A 17,733-nucleotide genomic window follows, 5' to 3' on the forward strand; every position below is an offset into this window, starting at 1 on the left:
GGACCCTCTAATCACAGGTGGGTACTACATAATTATAGTAGCTAGCCTAATTGTAGTGCAGGAAGGAACCTATGCCACTGAGCTTAATCTCTGGAGAAAGGAGTTAGAATTATTAGACTGGCTTAGAGGCTAAGAGGCTGATTAGTTCACTGTCAATCTGCATGCTAGAGAGCAAGAAGATCTGGTGGATGCTCCTCTTGTTCTGAGGCATCATGGATGCAGCACCAGTCAGAGGCTGAAGGCCTGGAAACTTCCTGAAGAGCTGCTGGTGTGACTATAGGTTGAAAGGCTGAAAACACTGGATTCTGATGTCCGCAGCCATGACAAACGATACATCTGCTCAAGCATAACTAAACTTTTAAGCATGGGCTGACTTCTTTCTTTCTGTTCCATCTACACTGAAGATCTTTGATTGATGCTGCCCATGATCAGAGAAGATCTTCCCTGCTCAGTTTGCTGACCTCCAGGCCTATCACCTCTGAAAAAATCCACAGATGCATCTAGAAGCTTGATTTACTACCCTTCTCTATATCTAGTCAAGTTGACAAATAAGATTAATCATCACAAAGACCCATCTCTATTCCCAATTCTTGACATCATAACCAGTTTTGAGAGCCTGTTCTTTTTGTAAGAATATTCATATTAGCTATTTTCACTTTATTGTCTATTTTTCTTTCAACCTGACCCAAGATAGAACAATTTGTGAGACGTGATTCAGGTTGTCTCTTCATTGCTTGGTTTTATGGTCTCTACTGAGCCAGTTGCAATTAAGAGCTATTTTCAAAATGAATACTTGCTCAAAATTTTAGTTTGGTTTCTGTGGTGCCTCTATTGTGGATTTCTCTCTTGCATTTTGACTTAAGTGTACTTGATTTGTCAGTATGCCAGAGATACATTCCTCATCCCTATATCTACTAGTTTATTATGAATGAGAAAGCTGCTCATCTGGACTGAAAATTTTCATCTGAAAATTTTTAGTTATGACCCAAATATGGAAGTGAAATCTGTCACTTCTAAAGCATATAGTACTTAATTCCAAAAGATCATACCTTCTTCTAGTAGCAGGACCAGCAAACAGTTTTTTTTTCCACTTTGAAGTCATCATTTCCGTATTCCTCCAATACTTTAGAGAGGAGCCAGGTATTGTCAAGATACTCAAGCTGAAAGATATTGTCAAGATATTGATCTTTGTTCCTGTGCACAGATGTCTTAACAAAGCTTTTAGAATTTCTTCTAATTTCTTTTCTCCTACTATCATCAGGAGATGATAAATGTGATAAATCAGTGTATGGTATTATTCTGTGAGACACTGATATAGCCAAATTGTCCTTAGATAAAATTATCACACAATGGTGGACAATTGCTTGCACCTTTAGGAAAACTAGTAGAGGTGTACTGTTTTCCCTTCCAGGTAAGAATAAACTACTTTTGCTAGTTTCTATTCACTGGACAAAAGTGGAAGATAGTCATCTGTTTAATAGTTATGTAAAGGGCTATAATGATTTTTCTCTGCAAAGAAGACCTCATCAAGAAAAGCAACTGTAATTAAATTCACCACCTAATTAAGCCCATTATAACCTGCCATTATTTTCCAAGTTACATCTGTCTTCTGCATTAATCTAACTGGGAATGTGATAAGAATCATTAATCTTCATCCTTCAAGCTTTTAACAGTGGGATTTCAGCTATAATTTCTTCAAAGATAGAGTTGATTTTGATTTACTCCATTGTGAAAGAAATGAAATTCCAGAGCCTTCTATTTTGATATTTCTACTACAGTGGGATTTATACTAGCTCATCTACAGTAAAATTGGGAAGCAAGAAAGTATCTTTATACTCTTATTTTTTCCCTTTTGCTTCTTACTCCCAACTTTATAGATTTAATGCTTTATTTACATTTTAAATGAGTACTAGTGACTAAACTCAAATACTTGATACTGAGATACCTCCAAGGCCCTTTTTACTTTTTATGTTGAGGTAGAGCCTTGCTAAGCCACGAAGTTTGCCCAAATTGGTCTCAGATTTGGGGTCCTACTGCATCATTCTCCCAAAGTGTTAACCCCTGATTTCTAACATCTTCCTACAAGCAGCACTTGGGACAATGTTATTATGGGCAAAGTCCTCTGCCTTTTAAAATATACTAATGGCTAAACATGTTTCTATCCATAATGTTTGATCAGAACCAAATGGATTTCTCTCTGTAAGTTCATCGCTTGCTAAATTATGTGAGATTTTGTTCACACTACTTAACTTCCGAAAGCCTCAGTTTCCTCATCTGTAACAGGATGATTGGTACCTCTTCTAAAGACTTTTAAGGCAAAATCATGAACACAGTAGGGATTTATGGTAACTACAGGCTCTAAAGTGCATGCTAAAAAATTGCTCAATTCTCTAACCTTTCTATTCCTCCTTTAGAGCTCTCTGCAAAATATTTCCTAATTCTTTTTTCTGTTTAGATCAATTTTCCTTTTATATATTTCCTTAGCATCTTTTCTTTGCTGTTTTTAGTGTTCTCAGTTATTATTTTATAATCATTTTTGTGTTTGTATGATTAATGTCAGTCTTTACCCTTGCTCTTCCTAGAAAGGACATCATACTTATTCTTGTTTGTTTGTTTTTGTTTTCATTTTTGTTTTTGAAACAGAGTCTCACTATTTAGCCCAAGCCGATCTTCAGCTCGGAGCAATTCTCCTGCCTCAGCTTCCTGAGTGCTAGGATTATAGGCACATGCCAATCATGCTTATTTTTGCTTTTCTTCATGTTCCTAGCATTTAGTATAAGGCTTGACCATTGCTGGAATTTAAAATTAATCGAATGAATGCAAAAATATCACAAGGCAAAAACTAATGAAAGTTTAGTATTATCATACTACATGGCATAAGCTTTTGGTTTGTTATAATACTTAGTACTCAAATATCCCTTCTGTTTCTTCATTGTAAATAGAAAATATGAGATTTAGGGGAGATTAAGTGCTAAGACTTTCTTTAATTGTTTTCCTTATTGGTCTGAGTATCTGTCTTCCTACAATATCTAGATTGAATATTCAAAAATCTTATACCTATGATATAATTTGTCTCCATGTTCAAGACTTCCAAAATAACATAGTTGATTCAGAAACACTAGAGAGCTGGTTTAAATGTTTCATCCACACCCAGAGATTCCAATCCTGTAGTTCGGTAATAGGACTCAAGAACACATGTACATAACATACTTCAGGTGACACTGATAATATTGTAAAGACTGCATTTATTGCTTTGTAATTTTTATGGTATTCAAACCCAAAGTTAGGAAGAACTCAAGTGGTAACCTTGCAATATTTATTGGTAGGCCATGAAGAATTTTTGCATCAGGAGAAAGAAACGTGCAGTGCAGAAGACTGATCTCTAGTATTCTAAAGTGTCCAAGTGTTCTAGGAAGTTAGAAACTAGCAATTAGTATTATATTATGCAAAGAAAATTTAAAATACACGCTGAAAAATAGTCTGTACCAGTTAAGAAATCTTGATTGGCTGTATGAAAGAAAGAAGAGTTATTTATATGAGAGTTTTATATTTATGTCTAGTTATAATTATAATTACCATGTAGTCCCACAGTGCTCATGCATTCCTCTAAATACATTGTAAGTTTTTGTGGGATTAGAAAAAGATCTTTGTGAAGCTCTGTCATTTTAGATTATTGTCCTAGACCAAATAGCCACTGGATTACAACTTGAAGACTAAGAATGATTAACATAACTCAAATTGACTTTGGAATGGTTGATTTTGTATTGTCTTATCCTCTATTGAAAAAAAAAAAAAAAAGCTTACGTGTACTTTCTAGAGAATAATTTAGCACCTCTGAGAATGACAACTGGTATTTCAAGGAAGAACATAAAATAATGTGCACCTCACTAAACACTTCACATCCAGTCTATAACAAGAGACAAAGAAGGAACAAATGTTGCATGGGAGTGCAGGCCTCCTGTCCCTGCAAAAGCAGCACTTCCAGCCCATAAGCTAAACGATACACCTTGCCTTTTTCATTCCTGAAGAGTATCAGTGACTTCTCCTAAAAATATTTTCCAAGATTTCTATCAAATAATAGTATTTTTCCACTTGCATATTCAACCTGCATACATATTCTTAATAATTCTCTCGATTGTTTTAGATATTGAGATTTAGATAAATGCATAAAACAGTGCAATGAAGCAAAAATAAATATAATCAAATCAAAGCAAACTGTTACTTTTCCTGTAAAATTCAAGGTCCAAGCAACTCCTCTTTAACAAAAATATAAATACATTTAACATTCATATATGTCATTGTTAAGCTCAACCAGATTGACCATAGTTCAACCATCAGCTCCGCCATCACTAGCAGTGTAATCAGAGCCAAATTTGCTTTACTTTAAGACCTGATATAAGATGAACATTCATAGGCAAAATAAGGATAATGCCTACTGAATAGGTTTGATGTGAGTATGCATCTAAGGCTAAACCTAGTAGAAGGTGAATTGTCACTTTTTAGTATTAGTAAGTAAAAAAGATAGTATAGTAATATTGAGAATAATAATACTTTCATTAGCATATGAGCAAAAGACCATCAAGTCTTTTTTAAGTCTCAGATATCTAAGTACTATACACGTGCTTATAGTTATTTAAAATTAACTCTTTACTATATTTTATAAGCCTCAAATACCTAAATAATATAGATATACTTACAGTTTTTAAAATAAACTTTCTTTTTAATTCTACCTTATAAATTATCAAAGATATTTTCCTTTTTCATCTTGTTTTAAATTGTTTAAGAATTTGGGGTATTATTTACCTACTGAACAAAATAAAAATGTTTCTTTCTGTACTCTGTTTCACAGTTCATGCTTGGTTTGGTTTTTTGTTGTTGTTTTGTTTTTTGGAGGAGGGATACTATTATAATGTTCAAATGGCAGTGGTGCTTTTATCAGATGGTCCATTAGTCAGTGTCCTCAATGTGAAATGCTGGACATGGTCCACACCACTGTCATTTAGCATTCTCATCCACAAAAAGAAAAGTTAAAGGAGGATGGAAACTTGCTATTTTTCTGCTTCAAAAATAAAACAAAGCCAGTAAAACTGTCACAGAGTCACTTTTCTCAGAAAAGCATTGGCTGCCATCCCAAAAGCGAATTGAATTGTAAGTGGAAAACATCCCCATTGATTTTTGCAGAACAAAGCAGAACAGCTGGGGACAAACCAGACCAGGAGTTGAAACCAAACTGTAAACGAGCTTCCGTGAATTCACATCAATATTGTCACTGCTGCCTTGGATACACAAAGAAACAATGTAAGATACGATTTTACTGTTAAATAGCTGGCTAAAGTTTGATTAAAGTATGTAATTCAAGTACCTAACTCCTATTATACTGACTTTGGATTTAGAGTTATAAACAAAGGACCACAGCCACAGTTGCCACATTGAAAGTACTCACGCGGGGTACCTTCCTGTCCACTAAGCCAATCCACATTCATGGAATGTGGAAATCATGAACCAATTGAGATTCAAATGGAAGAATGGAGAAAAGGCAAATAATGGTGTAAAGTACAGGTGCAATCATGTCACACCTCACTAAGACTGAAATTTGGCAAGATAATGCCATAAATATTAGTGTTACTGTTATAAGCATAATACTTCAGAGACTGAGAGAGACATTGTATAATTAAATAAGTAGTGAAACCAATCCTAGGAATAAGAAAAGGATTAAGAGTTATCTGCTGTTTCTTATTCACAGTATCTCTTCGCTAGCTTTTATCACACGGGAAACACTTTCAAGTGAAATTCCTACAGGACAGCACTTGTGCTTATATTATCCTAAGTAATTTTCTACACCAAGTTACACAGAGTCACATGACATAACTTCAGATGTGGGTAGACATCCTTTAAAAGAAAAAAAGAAAGATTTGTTAGGAACTACAAGAACAACTACAAGTGAAAACTTCAATAAATTTTAACTATAAAATAAAGGATAATATTGTGTTCCAAAAGAGTGATTTTTCCTATTACTTGAGAAAGCCCTCCACCAAAGCATTATAGTTGAATTATCAGTAAGGAAAGTTAAGTAAACCAAACAACAATGCCTAATATTTTTGTAGGAACTTTATAGATCTAATTGCAAAACTCAAAGAAGCAAATTGACAGAAAAATCATGTAAAAAGTGAGAAAACAATCAAATTTTAAGACAAAAGGCCATATAATTCCACAGAAAAGTGAGTTGGAATAATATAATGGTATTCAGAAATTTGGTGCTAGCTCTCCAAAATTATTTGAATAAGTATCACAAACAGTAAAGAATTAAATTATAAAAATAAAAAACAGATGTGGCCACTCCAGTCAGTGACAATGTGGTTATTGAAAAATATAAAGTGAAAGTTCCACATACTTTAACGAACACTATGTGAAGTAGGAAGCTCAAAACATACTTAGTACCAAGAAAATTAGTAAAGAAGCACAAATACAAGCACAAATATATGGCACACACCTCCGGTCCATGCACTCAGGTGACTGTGACAAGAGGATTGCAAGAGTTCAAGGCCAATTGGGCTATGTGACAAAATCCTTCCTAGAGAGAGAGAGAACGGGAGAGAGAGAGAGAGGGAGGGAGGGAAGGAAGAAGGGAGGGAGAGAGACAGAGAGAGAGAGGAAAGGATAGAGGAAAGGGCCAAGGAAGGGGAGGGGGGAGAGGGGAAGAAGAAAGGGATGGAAAGAAGAAAGAGAAAATGGAAGAAAGAAAGAAGGAAGGAAAGAAGAAAAGAAAGAGAGAGAAAGAAAGGACAATAAATTTACAAACACTTATCTGGGCTAATAATGTTTACTTGAGTGAAAGTCATTATTGTACATATTTAAAATGTCTTTCAATGGGCCTCTATTGTTTGATTAAAACAGCTGTATCAACTTTTTAACCCATAGTTTATTTTTTGCACATATGATTAAAACCACACAGAACACAGTTTGAATGTTCACTTAAAATATTTTAAAATGCATAGTCATTAATACTTACCAATATGTATTCCTGTATTGCAAATGCCTAATGATTATTACATGCCAGAGATTTTTTTCAGATGCTATAGCAAAGAACTAGGTTCATGAATAAATGGAACTTAAAATACCTACTTCAAAGAAAAATAATGCAAGATAGTGAAAAGCAGTCGTGGAGCTCTACTGGGAAACCAGGGAATTCTTCTCAGAAGAGATGATGTTTAAATGGAAGGTTTCATAAAGGACAATGAAAATGAGAGAAAATCCAGTTAGGAGGCCGTGGTCATGGTGCTGGCAGAGACTACCAGTCCCATGGCTGATGGACTGACAGATGCACAGTGGTGAGGATGGAGAGGAAGGAGCAACACTAAGAGATTTATAATGCATTAAAATTTTTCTCCAAAGTATTATGTTACTAGTGGTATTTGCCTCAATTTTCTTCCTAATATCTTGACAAATTTCAGAACAATTTTCAGAAAAATTTCCCATGCAGATCTAGAATTGAGCACTAAAGATCTATCTTCAACTTGATAGAAAAATCCGATCTTTAGGGCTCCAAAGATTTCCAAAAGAGTAACTATCAATGCTCTTCTCATCCTCAGCAAAAACAACCATAATCCATGAGAGCATGATCAAAACACTTAGTAAGAAAAAACTGTGTGAAGGATAGACTCAACTATAGTGATGTAAACTATCACTAACTACTGCTATTAGTGGCTATATTAATTATTCTAGGAAAAAATATAGCATTATTGTGATGTGAACTATGGGCAATGAAAACAGGATAAATTGCTTTATGGTTTTAACTGCAGTAAACAATAACAAGGTACTCAGAGTTTATCTGCAACACTTATACATTTGACTCAGAATGTTGCTTTAAGTTCACTATGCTTGGCACATAATTTTCCTGAAAGATTAAATTCCTGTGCATCAAAAATACACATGCCATTTTCCTACCTTTTGCTTAATGTAGTCAATAACTGAGGGTCTCTACATGCCAAGCATGAATGGCTCAGAAATCTTCATGGAATAATGAAAATGTTTTATTAATTTAGTCTGTTGTCTTCCCAAGATAGAATAGATGCATGGAATTGGTGCCCAGATAGTAGTCAGGCTTTTTAAATTTTTATTTTCTAATCCTTGTTTAAATATATATATATATATGGAGAGAGAGCGCCAAAGAGACCAACTAAGCTTTGAAAATCATGAAGCAAACAATTCAAAGAGAGTATATGTTTTCCCTGGAACACTGCTTAGCTGGCACGTTGTCAGCAAACAAAATGAAATTCAGTGTTATCATTTATGACAGAGCATACAACGTGATAAAAAGAAAGGAATTTGGACTGAATAAAGAAATGATCCTAAAAGCCCCAGACAATTTGCAGCACACTTTAGCGCTGGAGCAGGCTTGCAGCACTCTTCTTTTCAAGGACTGTTTGTTTCCAACCTAATGAAGGGAGCGAGGAGCCCTACTGCTATTTTTAAAAGCTGAATGAATGAAACAAAAACAGAAAACTTCATTACATGCTGCCAAAGGCTTCAGTTCTTTATAAATATCCCTATATAGCAACCAACAATCCAATAATGGTGTTATGTTTCCAACAATGTATCTAAGTAGATCTTACTGCAAATTATTGTGGCTTGGCATATGATAAATCTGTTGCACAGAGAAATTTCTTAGCTCAAACATCTTCATTATATAATACTCCATAAAATTTGACTAAGTGAAATAAATCAGAGTCAAATAATAACAGAAAATATCTGAAATATTTATCTTTATTTTCTTTTTCAGGTTATAGACTGCTTTCCTATATCCATTATTTATCAGTGTTCATAAACTAAGCTCTGCTTCATTGTCCTCACTCACTTAGATCTACCCTGTTTATCCATCATAAACACATTTCTTACAGATTTGTATTCCTGACCACTTTTTTTCTCCAAAGCATACCCTAATACACTTACACATCATTGTTGCATTTGGTATTTTATTTGTTAAATCTGTTGTGTCAAACAAGCTTAGACCTGTTGGCCTCTTCTGCTCTTCCCCCACTATTCACTGTCCAAAGTAATTTTTTCCCTTCCTAATTTCTCAAAGAAAAACCTTTCAGGGAAATTTTAACTCAATAAAAAATGTAAATAACATCGACTGTCAGTGGTAACTGACCATCATGTGTTGGGTGGTTGACCTTTGGATTGAGTTTACAAGGATAACAGAGTTGTCTCAGTGTGGAGAAGCAATAGCAATCAAGAAAGAAAGGTAAAGAAAGTCCAAATGTCTGGTCCATGTAGAATAAGATAAAATTTGTAGAAACACACATACATACTGAGGATGTGATGGGAAGTAATAGCAGAGGGGTGCAAACTTCTATCTGAGGAGGACACATAGGATAAGTAGTATGTTACTAGAGCTTCTGTTTTGTGGAGGGAAAAAGCAGATGAATTTAGAGTGGGGAGAAACCAGTGTCTTCTCCTTATGCATCAGTGGGCTCATTGCTGAGAGTTCCATAATAAAAGACAGATTAACAAAAGGAGAGCACACAAATCTATTTAAGTTTTACTTGGCATGGGAGCTATCAAAAATAAAGAACCAAACCTAGACGTAAATCTGTGTACAGGTTTTCTTCTGTGCTCATATTCTTATGCTCAGAGTGATGAAGTTGATGGTAGTGCAGAAGTGTAGTTGAAGAAGAGTATGTGACACACTTATGGAAGAAGTTAGCACAGCTTGTTTGTTCCGATTCCTTACTATGCTTCTATGCCTACAGAAATGTGCTAGTCTGTTTTGGGTTACTGAAGCAGATATCTGACATATTCAATTTAAAAAGGGAAAACTTCTTGTTGGCTCAGAGTATTGGAGATTTCAGTCAATACTTACATGGCCCAGTTGTTTTCTACCTATGGAAAGACAGCATGCTATGATGGAACCACATGGAGAAGAAGGCTGCTCACTTACAGCAGCCAGGAAATCAAAAGAGGAGGCAACAGTGCCTCAGTGTCTGTTTCGAGGGCAGACACCCACCAGCCTAGTTTCCTTCTATTAGGCTGCGTCTCCTAAAGGCTCCAATATGTTTGCCAGTACTTCCAAGAGATGGGGACCAAGCCTTCAATGTACAGATCATTGGGAGAAAATCAAGATCCCAAATACAGCAGAGATAGAGATGCCATTTCCCACAGGTATAGGGAGGGCACCTCTGAATTGAGGGTCTAATAACCTTAGAGAAAGGTCAGTCAATTCTTTCATGGTCTTTTTTGTGGAGAAGGGCAAGCGGAGGTTAGAGAAATTGTCTTGCTTTTGCTATTTTCTCAAATGGCAGCCATATTATATGCATGGTTAGTATATCCTAAACTCCGTTAAATACATCATTTGAATTAGCTAAACATAATTCAGAAAGTAAAAGATATTTTGATCAGTGATAGACAGGTAGTTAAAGCCTAGAATCTAGAGAGAGTAATGAAATCACCAAGGATGAGAAAGGATTTATGCTATATTAGAAGGAAAGCTTGGAGCTCAAGAGTATCTGCACATAAATTGTCCTACAAACCTGATATGCCAAATCTTAAGTAAATCAAGCTTTCATAGTTCCATGGGACCTTCCAGACCTATGTTCTGCCATCAGTATTATACATGGAAAAAACTGAGAGGAGCAAGGGTCCAAAAATATTCATGCATGATCATATTTCATATTTTTCTCCATTATATGGTGAACATATCATTTGCTATCTAGCAAAGAAATTTATGAGAGAGGAAAAAAACATAAACAATTAAACTAAGATGATAACAGCCACAGTTTCAACTGTCTTGAATAGACCATTTTTTAGGACCCTAGAATTTGTAGGTTCTAGAAATTTACCTCACTTAGGTTCTTGTAACATGTTATCCTCTAAAAATTACCAGTCATAACTTTCACCCTGGCTTCTGGAAACTCCATACAGGTGTAAACGATTGAGAAAGAAGTAAGGTACTCTACCTCTCTCAGAAATGAGACAGACTGATAAAAATTTAAAATTAAATCCAAGAATAGTGGGAGTTTGTGTCACACTTTTTGTCTCAAATCCTGGGAGAACAGTTTGTAGGTGAGTAATCCTGGCATGTGAACAACATGGAGATGACTGCCTAGGATTTCAAAAGACTGAACCTTTGTGGAAACCCTGCTCATCTTCCTAATTCCCAAAGTTACATGAGAGCGGCACCTAGATTTCCCAACCCTTGAAGAAGGACATAGAAATTACAAAAATAAAAGATTCTACCTTCTCCCACTTAGCCAATCTTTCTAAAAATATCTTAGCTCTGTATTTTCTCTATCTTTCATTGCATGTTCTCAGCTAACTCTCCTAGTGTCTCTTCTGGACCACTGATTAAACATGTCTCTGAATATATGCCTCCAGCCCCCATTCCACCACAACAAACCCATTCCCTCATATAGCACCAAGTAATGGTATAACTTCAGGATTTACTCTGTCACTGCACTGCTGAAGTAGCTGCAGTGAGCACCCATGCTTACATTACAAAAACCAACCATGCTTCCACAATGGTGCACAGAAATCCCCACACCTACTTTGTTGTAGTTAGGGTTGTGCAGAGAACAATTAGAATCAAGACATGGAGTTTATAAGATTACTTTTATATTGGTCAACATGCGTTAACACAAGAAAATGCAGGAAACCTATCCACAACACCAAAGACATAGAATATTTAGTCAAGGGCCTAAATCCCACAGTAATGTCCCACATGAGTCCAGGTGAAAACCCAGAACTCATGACAATGCTTCCCACGAGTCTAACTGGAGGTCCAAAGCCCACAAGAAGGACTCACACCAGTCTCTTTTACGGATCCATGCTGAGAAGGCCCAAAGGTCAGCAGTGGAAGCCAGAAAGTCCACGCCAGTGTGGTGAAGGAACTGTGCTGTTGGGATGAGGGTTCTATGCTGGAGCCATGAAATCACACTCAAAGACCAGGGATGTCCTAAAAAGCACCACAGCCATCCTCAGTGACACTGAGATCCCGAGCTCCTCCAACAACAAGCACCTACCAGGAAGCCAGTGTGACGAGTTCATCCTGGAGACCAAGCAGCACACGTCTCCCCTCCCAAGTCAGAAAGCAATGCTTGATTACGAGGACCAGAGCTTCTGCAGGAGAACCAACAGCTCAAACAGCAACTTGTAGGAGAGACCACAATGCCTCAACACCTCAATGCAACAACGCATTAACACCTCCCTTCTCCTTCTCCACCTCTATTTATGCTGGCAACTTTCCTCAGGTGGAGCATCTATGCTCAGTGCCATGCTGATGTAATCCGGCTGGGTTAAACTGACCACCATTTCTTAATCCATAGCAGACTTCATTCCTTGTGTGCCTTCGCCTCACCAAAAGACAGCACCATAGCTTGTAATTTCCCCTCAATATCAGATGTTCCCACATATATTTCCCTTTTTGTGCCTCTGCCTGATCCTGTCTCATCCTGTTACAGCTTCAGACTAATTTCTGCAGCAATCTCCTTGGCAAAACCTGTTATTGTACCTACACTTGTTACTCTCTGTACTTCTGACATTGTATTAAATTGATATCTGTATGTGCCTCTTTATGAAAGAATAAGTGACAAGTAATATGCTTCATTGTCTTTATGTTTTCAATAGCACTATGTGTTCATCGAATGTTGACTAAATATTGGGTTAACAGCTGACTTAAACTACATTGCACTGAGCACATAATTAGGTACAATATCAACAGATACTAGTATTGTTTCCAAGAAAGAAAGATCTTTCTTAAAATTTTCCCTTTTCTTCCCCATGAGAAGGTGGATGGTGGTTATTCCCCAGCTGCCTTCTCCAAGATTACATTTGCTGTTCTGTTGTGTGTGTGTGTATGTGTTTTCATGTTTCACTGTGAGCTAAATAATTTTTATTTATTCCTATTTTTCTCAGTAGAACATGTGCATTTTTACTGTTTATTTTATGTTTCTGAAAAAGGAAAGAACTGAACAACTCTTCCTTATTTCAGTTAGTAAAACACAATTGTCAACTAAGGCTGGGCTTTGCTAAGGAGGCCATCTCCCAGCAGCTTCCGTACACACCAAAATGTTTTTGTCAGGTAAGGTCCAAACTGGAGTGTTGTTGTTTTCTATTACATTATTAACTAGTCTCAAATACAGCAAAAGAGTCACTAAAATATGATACTGAAGGTCAAGACCTGAGCAGGAGGCTACTCAGCTGCATCTGCCCTCAAACTGAAGTGTGCACCATCAGGGAAATGTTTTTAGCCAGTAGTTCCATGCCTTAAAATTAATAGAATAGAGAAAGGGAACCATTAATTATGATGAACAAACATAGTGTCAGTGAATACTTGGGCTGACATTGTTCAAGAATTATGAGCTTCTTCAATTAATGAGAATGGACTTTCTATTCTCTTTTCTTTCTGATAAAAGGATAACTACTAACGGCTGCTTATTGATTAGGCAACAGAAGAAAAGTGAAATTGGCTACAGATCAGATAAGTACATTTAATTATCATCAAGGAGTCTGCTAGTGAAGGGATGAGGGAACAGAGATATAAAATAAACAAATCAATTCTTTAATCTTATGTAATATTTCTAAGAATCAATTTATATATTTGGAAATGTAACTTTCAATTTAGTGCATATACTTTTAGTTCCTAGCCTGCTAAAGCCATGTGTAATCATGAAGAAATACAGCACCTTATAAATGCAATCAAAGAGCTTGTAGCATCATTTTGTGTCTATTAGCAGTGTTGTTCGAAAGCCACATGATAAATATTACCAATTGATGTCAGGAAAGGAAAAGAATACTATTATTAAGAGCTTAAAATGGTAAAATAATTCTGAGAAACAATTTGGAACTATTATTCAGAGTTTTAAAAATTCTTATACAGGATGCTGAACATTATTAATCATTACAAAAATGCAAATCAAAATCACATTATACCTCCTTGTATTCATTAGAATAGCTGTTACACACACACATATGTACATATAAGAACGTAAAATGGTAAGAATTTAAAATGGTGCAACACCTATGAAAAACAATATATTTCCTTAAGAAATAAATGAGGTGAAGTGATTTCACTTGTAGGTATATCGCAAAGAATTTAAAACAGAGACTCAAAGAGATATTGTACATAAATGTTTGTAGCAGTGTTACTTGTGGTAGCCAAAAGATAAAAGTAAGCCACGTGTCCAAAAATGGAGAAACAAAATGTTACATATACATGCAATATAATATTATTCCAGCGAGAATAAGGAAGGAATTCTACCACATACTGCACCACAGATGGAGCTTGAGGACATAATGTTAAGCTAAACAATCCAGTAACAGAAGGACAAAAGCAGTATTATTCCATTTATGTAACTATCTGGATAGGAAAATTCATAGGGGCAGAAAGTTGAATGATGGTTGCCAGAGGCTTGGAAAGGAGGAACAGCGAGCAGATAGTGCTCAATGGGAACCCAGGTTCATTTTTTCAAGCGGAAGGGTCCTGCAGACGGATGGTAGTGACATGAGCACAAAAACATAAATTCACTTAAGACCAAAACTTAAACCCTTACACACTTAAAAATTCACTTGGGATCATCTACACTGAAAAATGGTTACTATAGCAAATCTTCATATGTATGTGGTCATAATATTTTTAAATTTTAGTCTAATTTCTCTTATGAAATTTATCCTTAGGAAATCACAAAAGCATAAATATCTCCACAAGCATATTTTCTTTATTTCATTTTTATTAATGAAAAAACTAGAAATAACCTAAATATCTATCAATAGAAAATTGATTGAACATATTGCTATATATTCACAATACAATCCTGTGTAACCATTAAATGAAAGCATTTACACGTATGTTTGTTAACATAGAAAAATAGCTTGAGATATTGAGATTTAGAAACATTTCACAGCAACATGGATGATATGACATCATTGCCTACATCTAGAAAAATGCACACATAATACATTTCCATCCTCCTCCCCCTACCTCTACACACACACAAAGACACACAAACATGTACACCTAGAAAGATGCACTTCATAAATTAAAACTATAAGTAATCTTATTGAATGGTGGGTTATGGTGATTTTTGCCATCCTATAATAAGGAATTTTTCTCTAGAAATCCTTTGAAATAGACAACATGTATTTGGATATTTAAAAAATATAAAGTTATATACATTTTAATGGGAAGTCTCATTGACAAAGAATGAGAATCTTTAAGGCTTAAAAGGTAACCTTTTAAGCAGGTTAAGAAATCTACTGGATTTTCCAGTGGTCCTTTAGGTACCAGAAATCCAGAAGCTATGAATTTTATTCAAGTGCTGTCACAAAATTTTCATGTATTTTTTTCTTCCAGGCAATATTCCTCAGAAAATCGCATCCTTAATACTAGAATAATGATTACTCTTGCACCTGATAATAGATACCAGCAGAATCCTAACTCTGGAGTAACTTGATATTCAACTGACTTTCTTCAGTCCCTTGAGAATCTGTCTTCCTAGACAACAGCATTTCACTAGTTCTTCCCTTTTCCCGTCCAAGTACTGCTCACACAGATTGCCCCTTCAGTGAAAACCCAACTGACATCTGATTCACCTTTGGCAGCCACCCAATGCTATCTGGACAAACAGGTCTCAGTAAAGACAGGACTTTAACATTTTTTTCATATGGCTTTCATCAGCTGTTTTCAAGCTGTTGAAATGGTCTTAGCAATACCTTTCAAAGTAATTCTTCAGTCCTTTTTCCTAGTCCTTTGACAGGCAGCTTCCAGTCTGCATGTCAGTTCACCCTTCAGCCCTGGTTCATATAAGGCCTAACCAAGTTATCAATCAAACCAAATTCAGGAAGTTCTTTTGTGAAAGCACTGCACGAAAATTAACAGAGAAATAACTAATATAGAAACAAATGTTTAAGCTTAATTAAATAAAGAACTACACAAGTTAATCCAAAAGTGGAAGTATAGAGAAAAGCAAACAACCCATCTGAAGGTTCCTACTCTTTGAATCCACCTTCAGTGTGTCAAAAATCACAGCAGCAGATCGGGGAAATTTTGATTATAAAAGGCAAAGAATTTCTTCCTTAAATTCCATATTCTACAGAGAAATGTTGAGTTTATTTAAATAATAATTTGTTGAGTAAAATTCACTAGAATATTTTTTAGATCTGCAAAGATAGAAGCTTAATCTACATTATGATCAAATTGTTCATCTACTGAAGAAATCAAACTTGCACTCCAGGAGCTGGAGAAACAGGAGAAGAGTATTGGCTAAGAAGATGCCTGCCAATATGATGGCAATAAACCTTACAGAGGAAAAAAAAAAAAAAACAGAGAAATTCCTGATATCAGTGAAACCTGGAATTTTTTGTGTGTAGTTTTGTTTTGACTTGGTGTTTGGTTTGATTTGGCGTCAGTACTGGGATTATGTCCCTGGCCCTATGCATGCTAGCAAGCTTTGGAACCACTGAGTTATATCCACAAACTGAGGCCTGGGAATTTTTTTAGAATATGATACAGGAGTTTAAAACAAAATAATAAATAACTAAAAATGGTTATCACCTCCCTTGTTTGGATGTTTCCTTCCCTCTCACTTGCACAATACCCATTTCACATTTTTTGGATCCCACTAACTCCTTCAGTCTTTTGTGCTATAGAGACAACACAACGCTCACCTATGTGAGTCTGAACCATTTCCCCCAAGAGCATGATCACAAGATGCACCCACTTTCCTACAAGAGCCTCGTGACTGTCCTTCTTTATAGCTGAGTAGCTTTCCGTTGTAAACAAATACCATGTATTTCCTATCCCTTCTGCAGTTGATGGCCAAGCTACTCCTGCTTTTTTCTGGTTCCCTGTTACATGCAGCATTGTTTTCTCTCCTTTGATTTTCAGTCTATGAATTTCCTTTTGAGTTAATGTGTTTCTTGTACACTACATATTGATTGATCTTGTTTTTTGATCCACTGTGCCTCTGTTTCTTTTTATTGGTGATTTGAGGCCCCCTACATTAATGGTTATAGCCAACATGCACTGATTTGTCTCTCCCATGCTTTTTTTCCTGCCATTGTCTCCCAACTTTTCCCCTCCATTCACTTGTCTACCCTACTGCTCAGTGCCTCCACTCTGCTGCTGTTCTTGGAACAGTGGTCGTTTTTCTCTCTCACTAGAGTGTCCTTCAGTACTCTTTGTAGGGTTGGTTTGGTGGTCATGAATTCCTTCAGTTGTTCTTTGTCATGGAAGTATCTAGTTTCTCCATTAATTTTGAAAGATAGTTTTGTAAGGTACATCCATCTGGGTTGGAAGTTGTTTTCTTTCAGGACTTGAAATATTTAATTCTAAGCTCTTCTTGACTTGACTTGGTGGTTTTTGTTGAGAAGTCTATCATGATTCGGATGGGTTTTCCTTTATAGATGATCTATCTCTTTTCTCTAATAGCCTTTAATATTCTGTTCTTGGGCTGAATTTCTGGAATCTTGATTATTATATATTTGGGTGTAGATTTATTTTGGTTATGATTGGTTGGAGTTCTATATGCCTCATTTATCTGCATGTCAGGTCCTTTTCCCACACTTGGGAAGTTCTCTGCCATTACTTCCATAAATAATCTCTTTACGTCATTTGTATTGACTCCTACTTTTTTGCTGACACCTATCATACTTAAATTATTTTTCTTTGCATCATCTTGCAGCTGTTGAACTATTATTTCCTGGTACCTTATTTTTAAGAGAGCTTTCCTTTAACAATCA

General features: G+C 35.8%; 1 protein-coding gene across 3 annotated transcripts in view; it reads right to left on the minus strand.

Annotated features, from left to right (window-relative positions):
• Nucleotides 1-1,049: 1,049 nt before the first annotated feature.
• Nucleotides 1,050-17,733, minus strand: part of Phf14 (PHD finger protein 14) — a 284,212-nt gene continuing 267,528 nt past the window's right edge. For all 3 annotated transcript variants that reach the window (XM_063242147.1, XM_063242096.1, XM_063242136.1), the window contains one exon: nucleotides 1,050-1,160. In XM_063242147.1, coding sequence (XP_063098217.1) covers nucleotides 1,056-1,160 — 105 coding nt within the window. In that variant the 3' untranslated portion in view covers nucleotides 1,050-1,055. The remainder of the gene's footprint in view (nucleotides 1,161-17,733) is intronic.

Source organism: Cavia porcellus, unplaced genomic scaffold (assembly GCF_034190915.1).
Source record: "Cavia porcellus strain 051 isolate PalLab524CR breed Dunkin Hartley unplaced genomic scaffold, mCavPor4.1 scaffold_2, whole genome shotgun sequence".
NCBI classification, from domain to species: domain Eukaryota; kingdom Metazoa; phylum Chordata; class Mammalia; order Rodentia; family Caviidae; genus Cavia; species Cavia porcellus.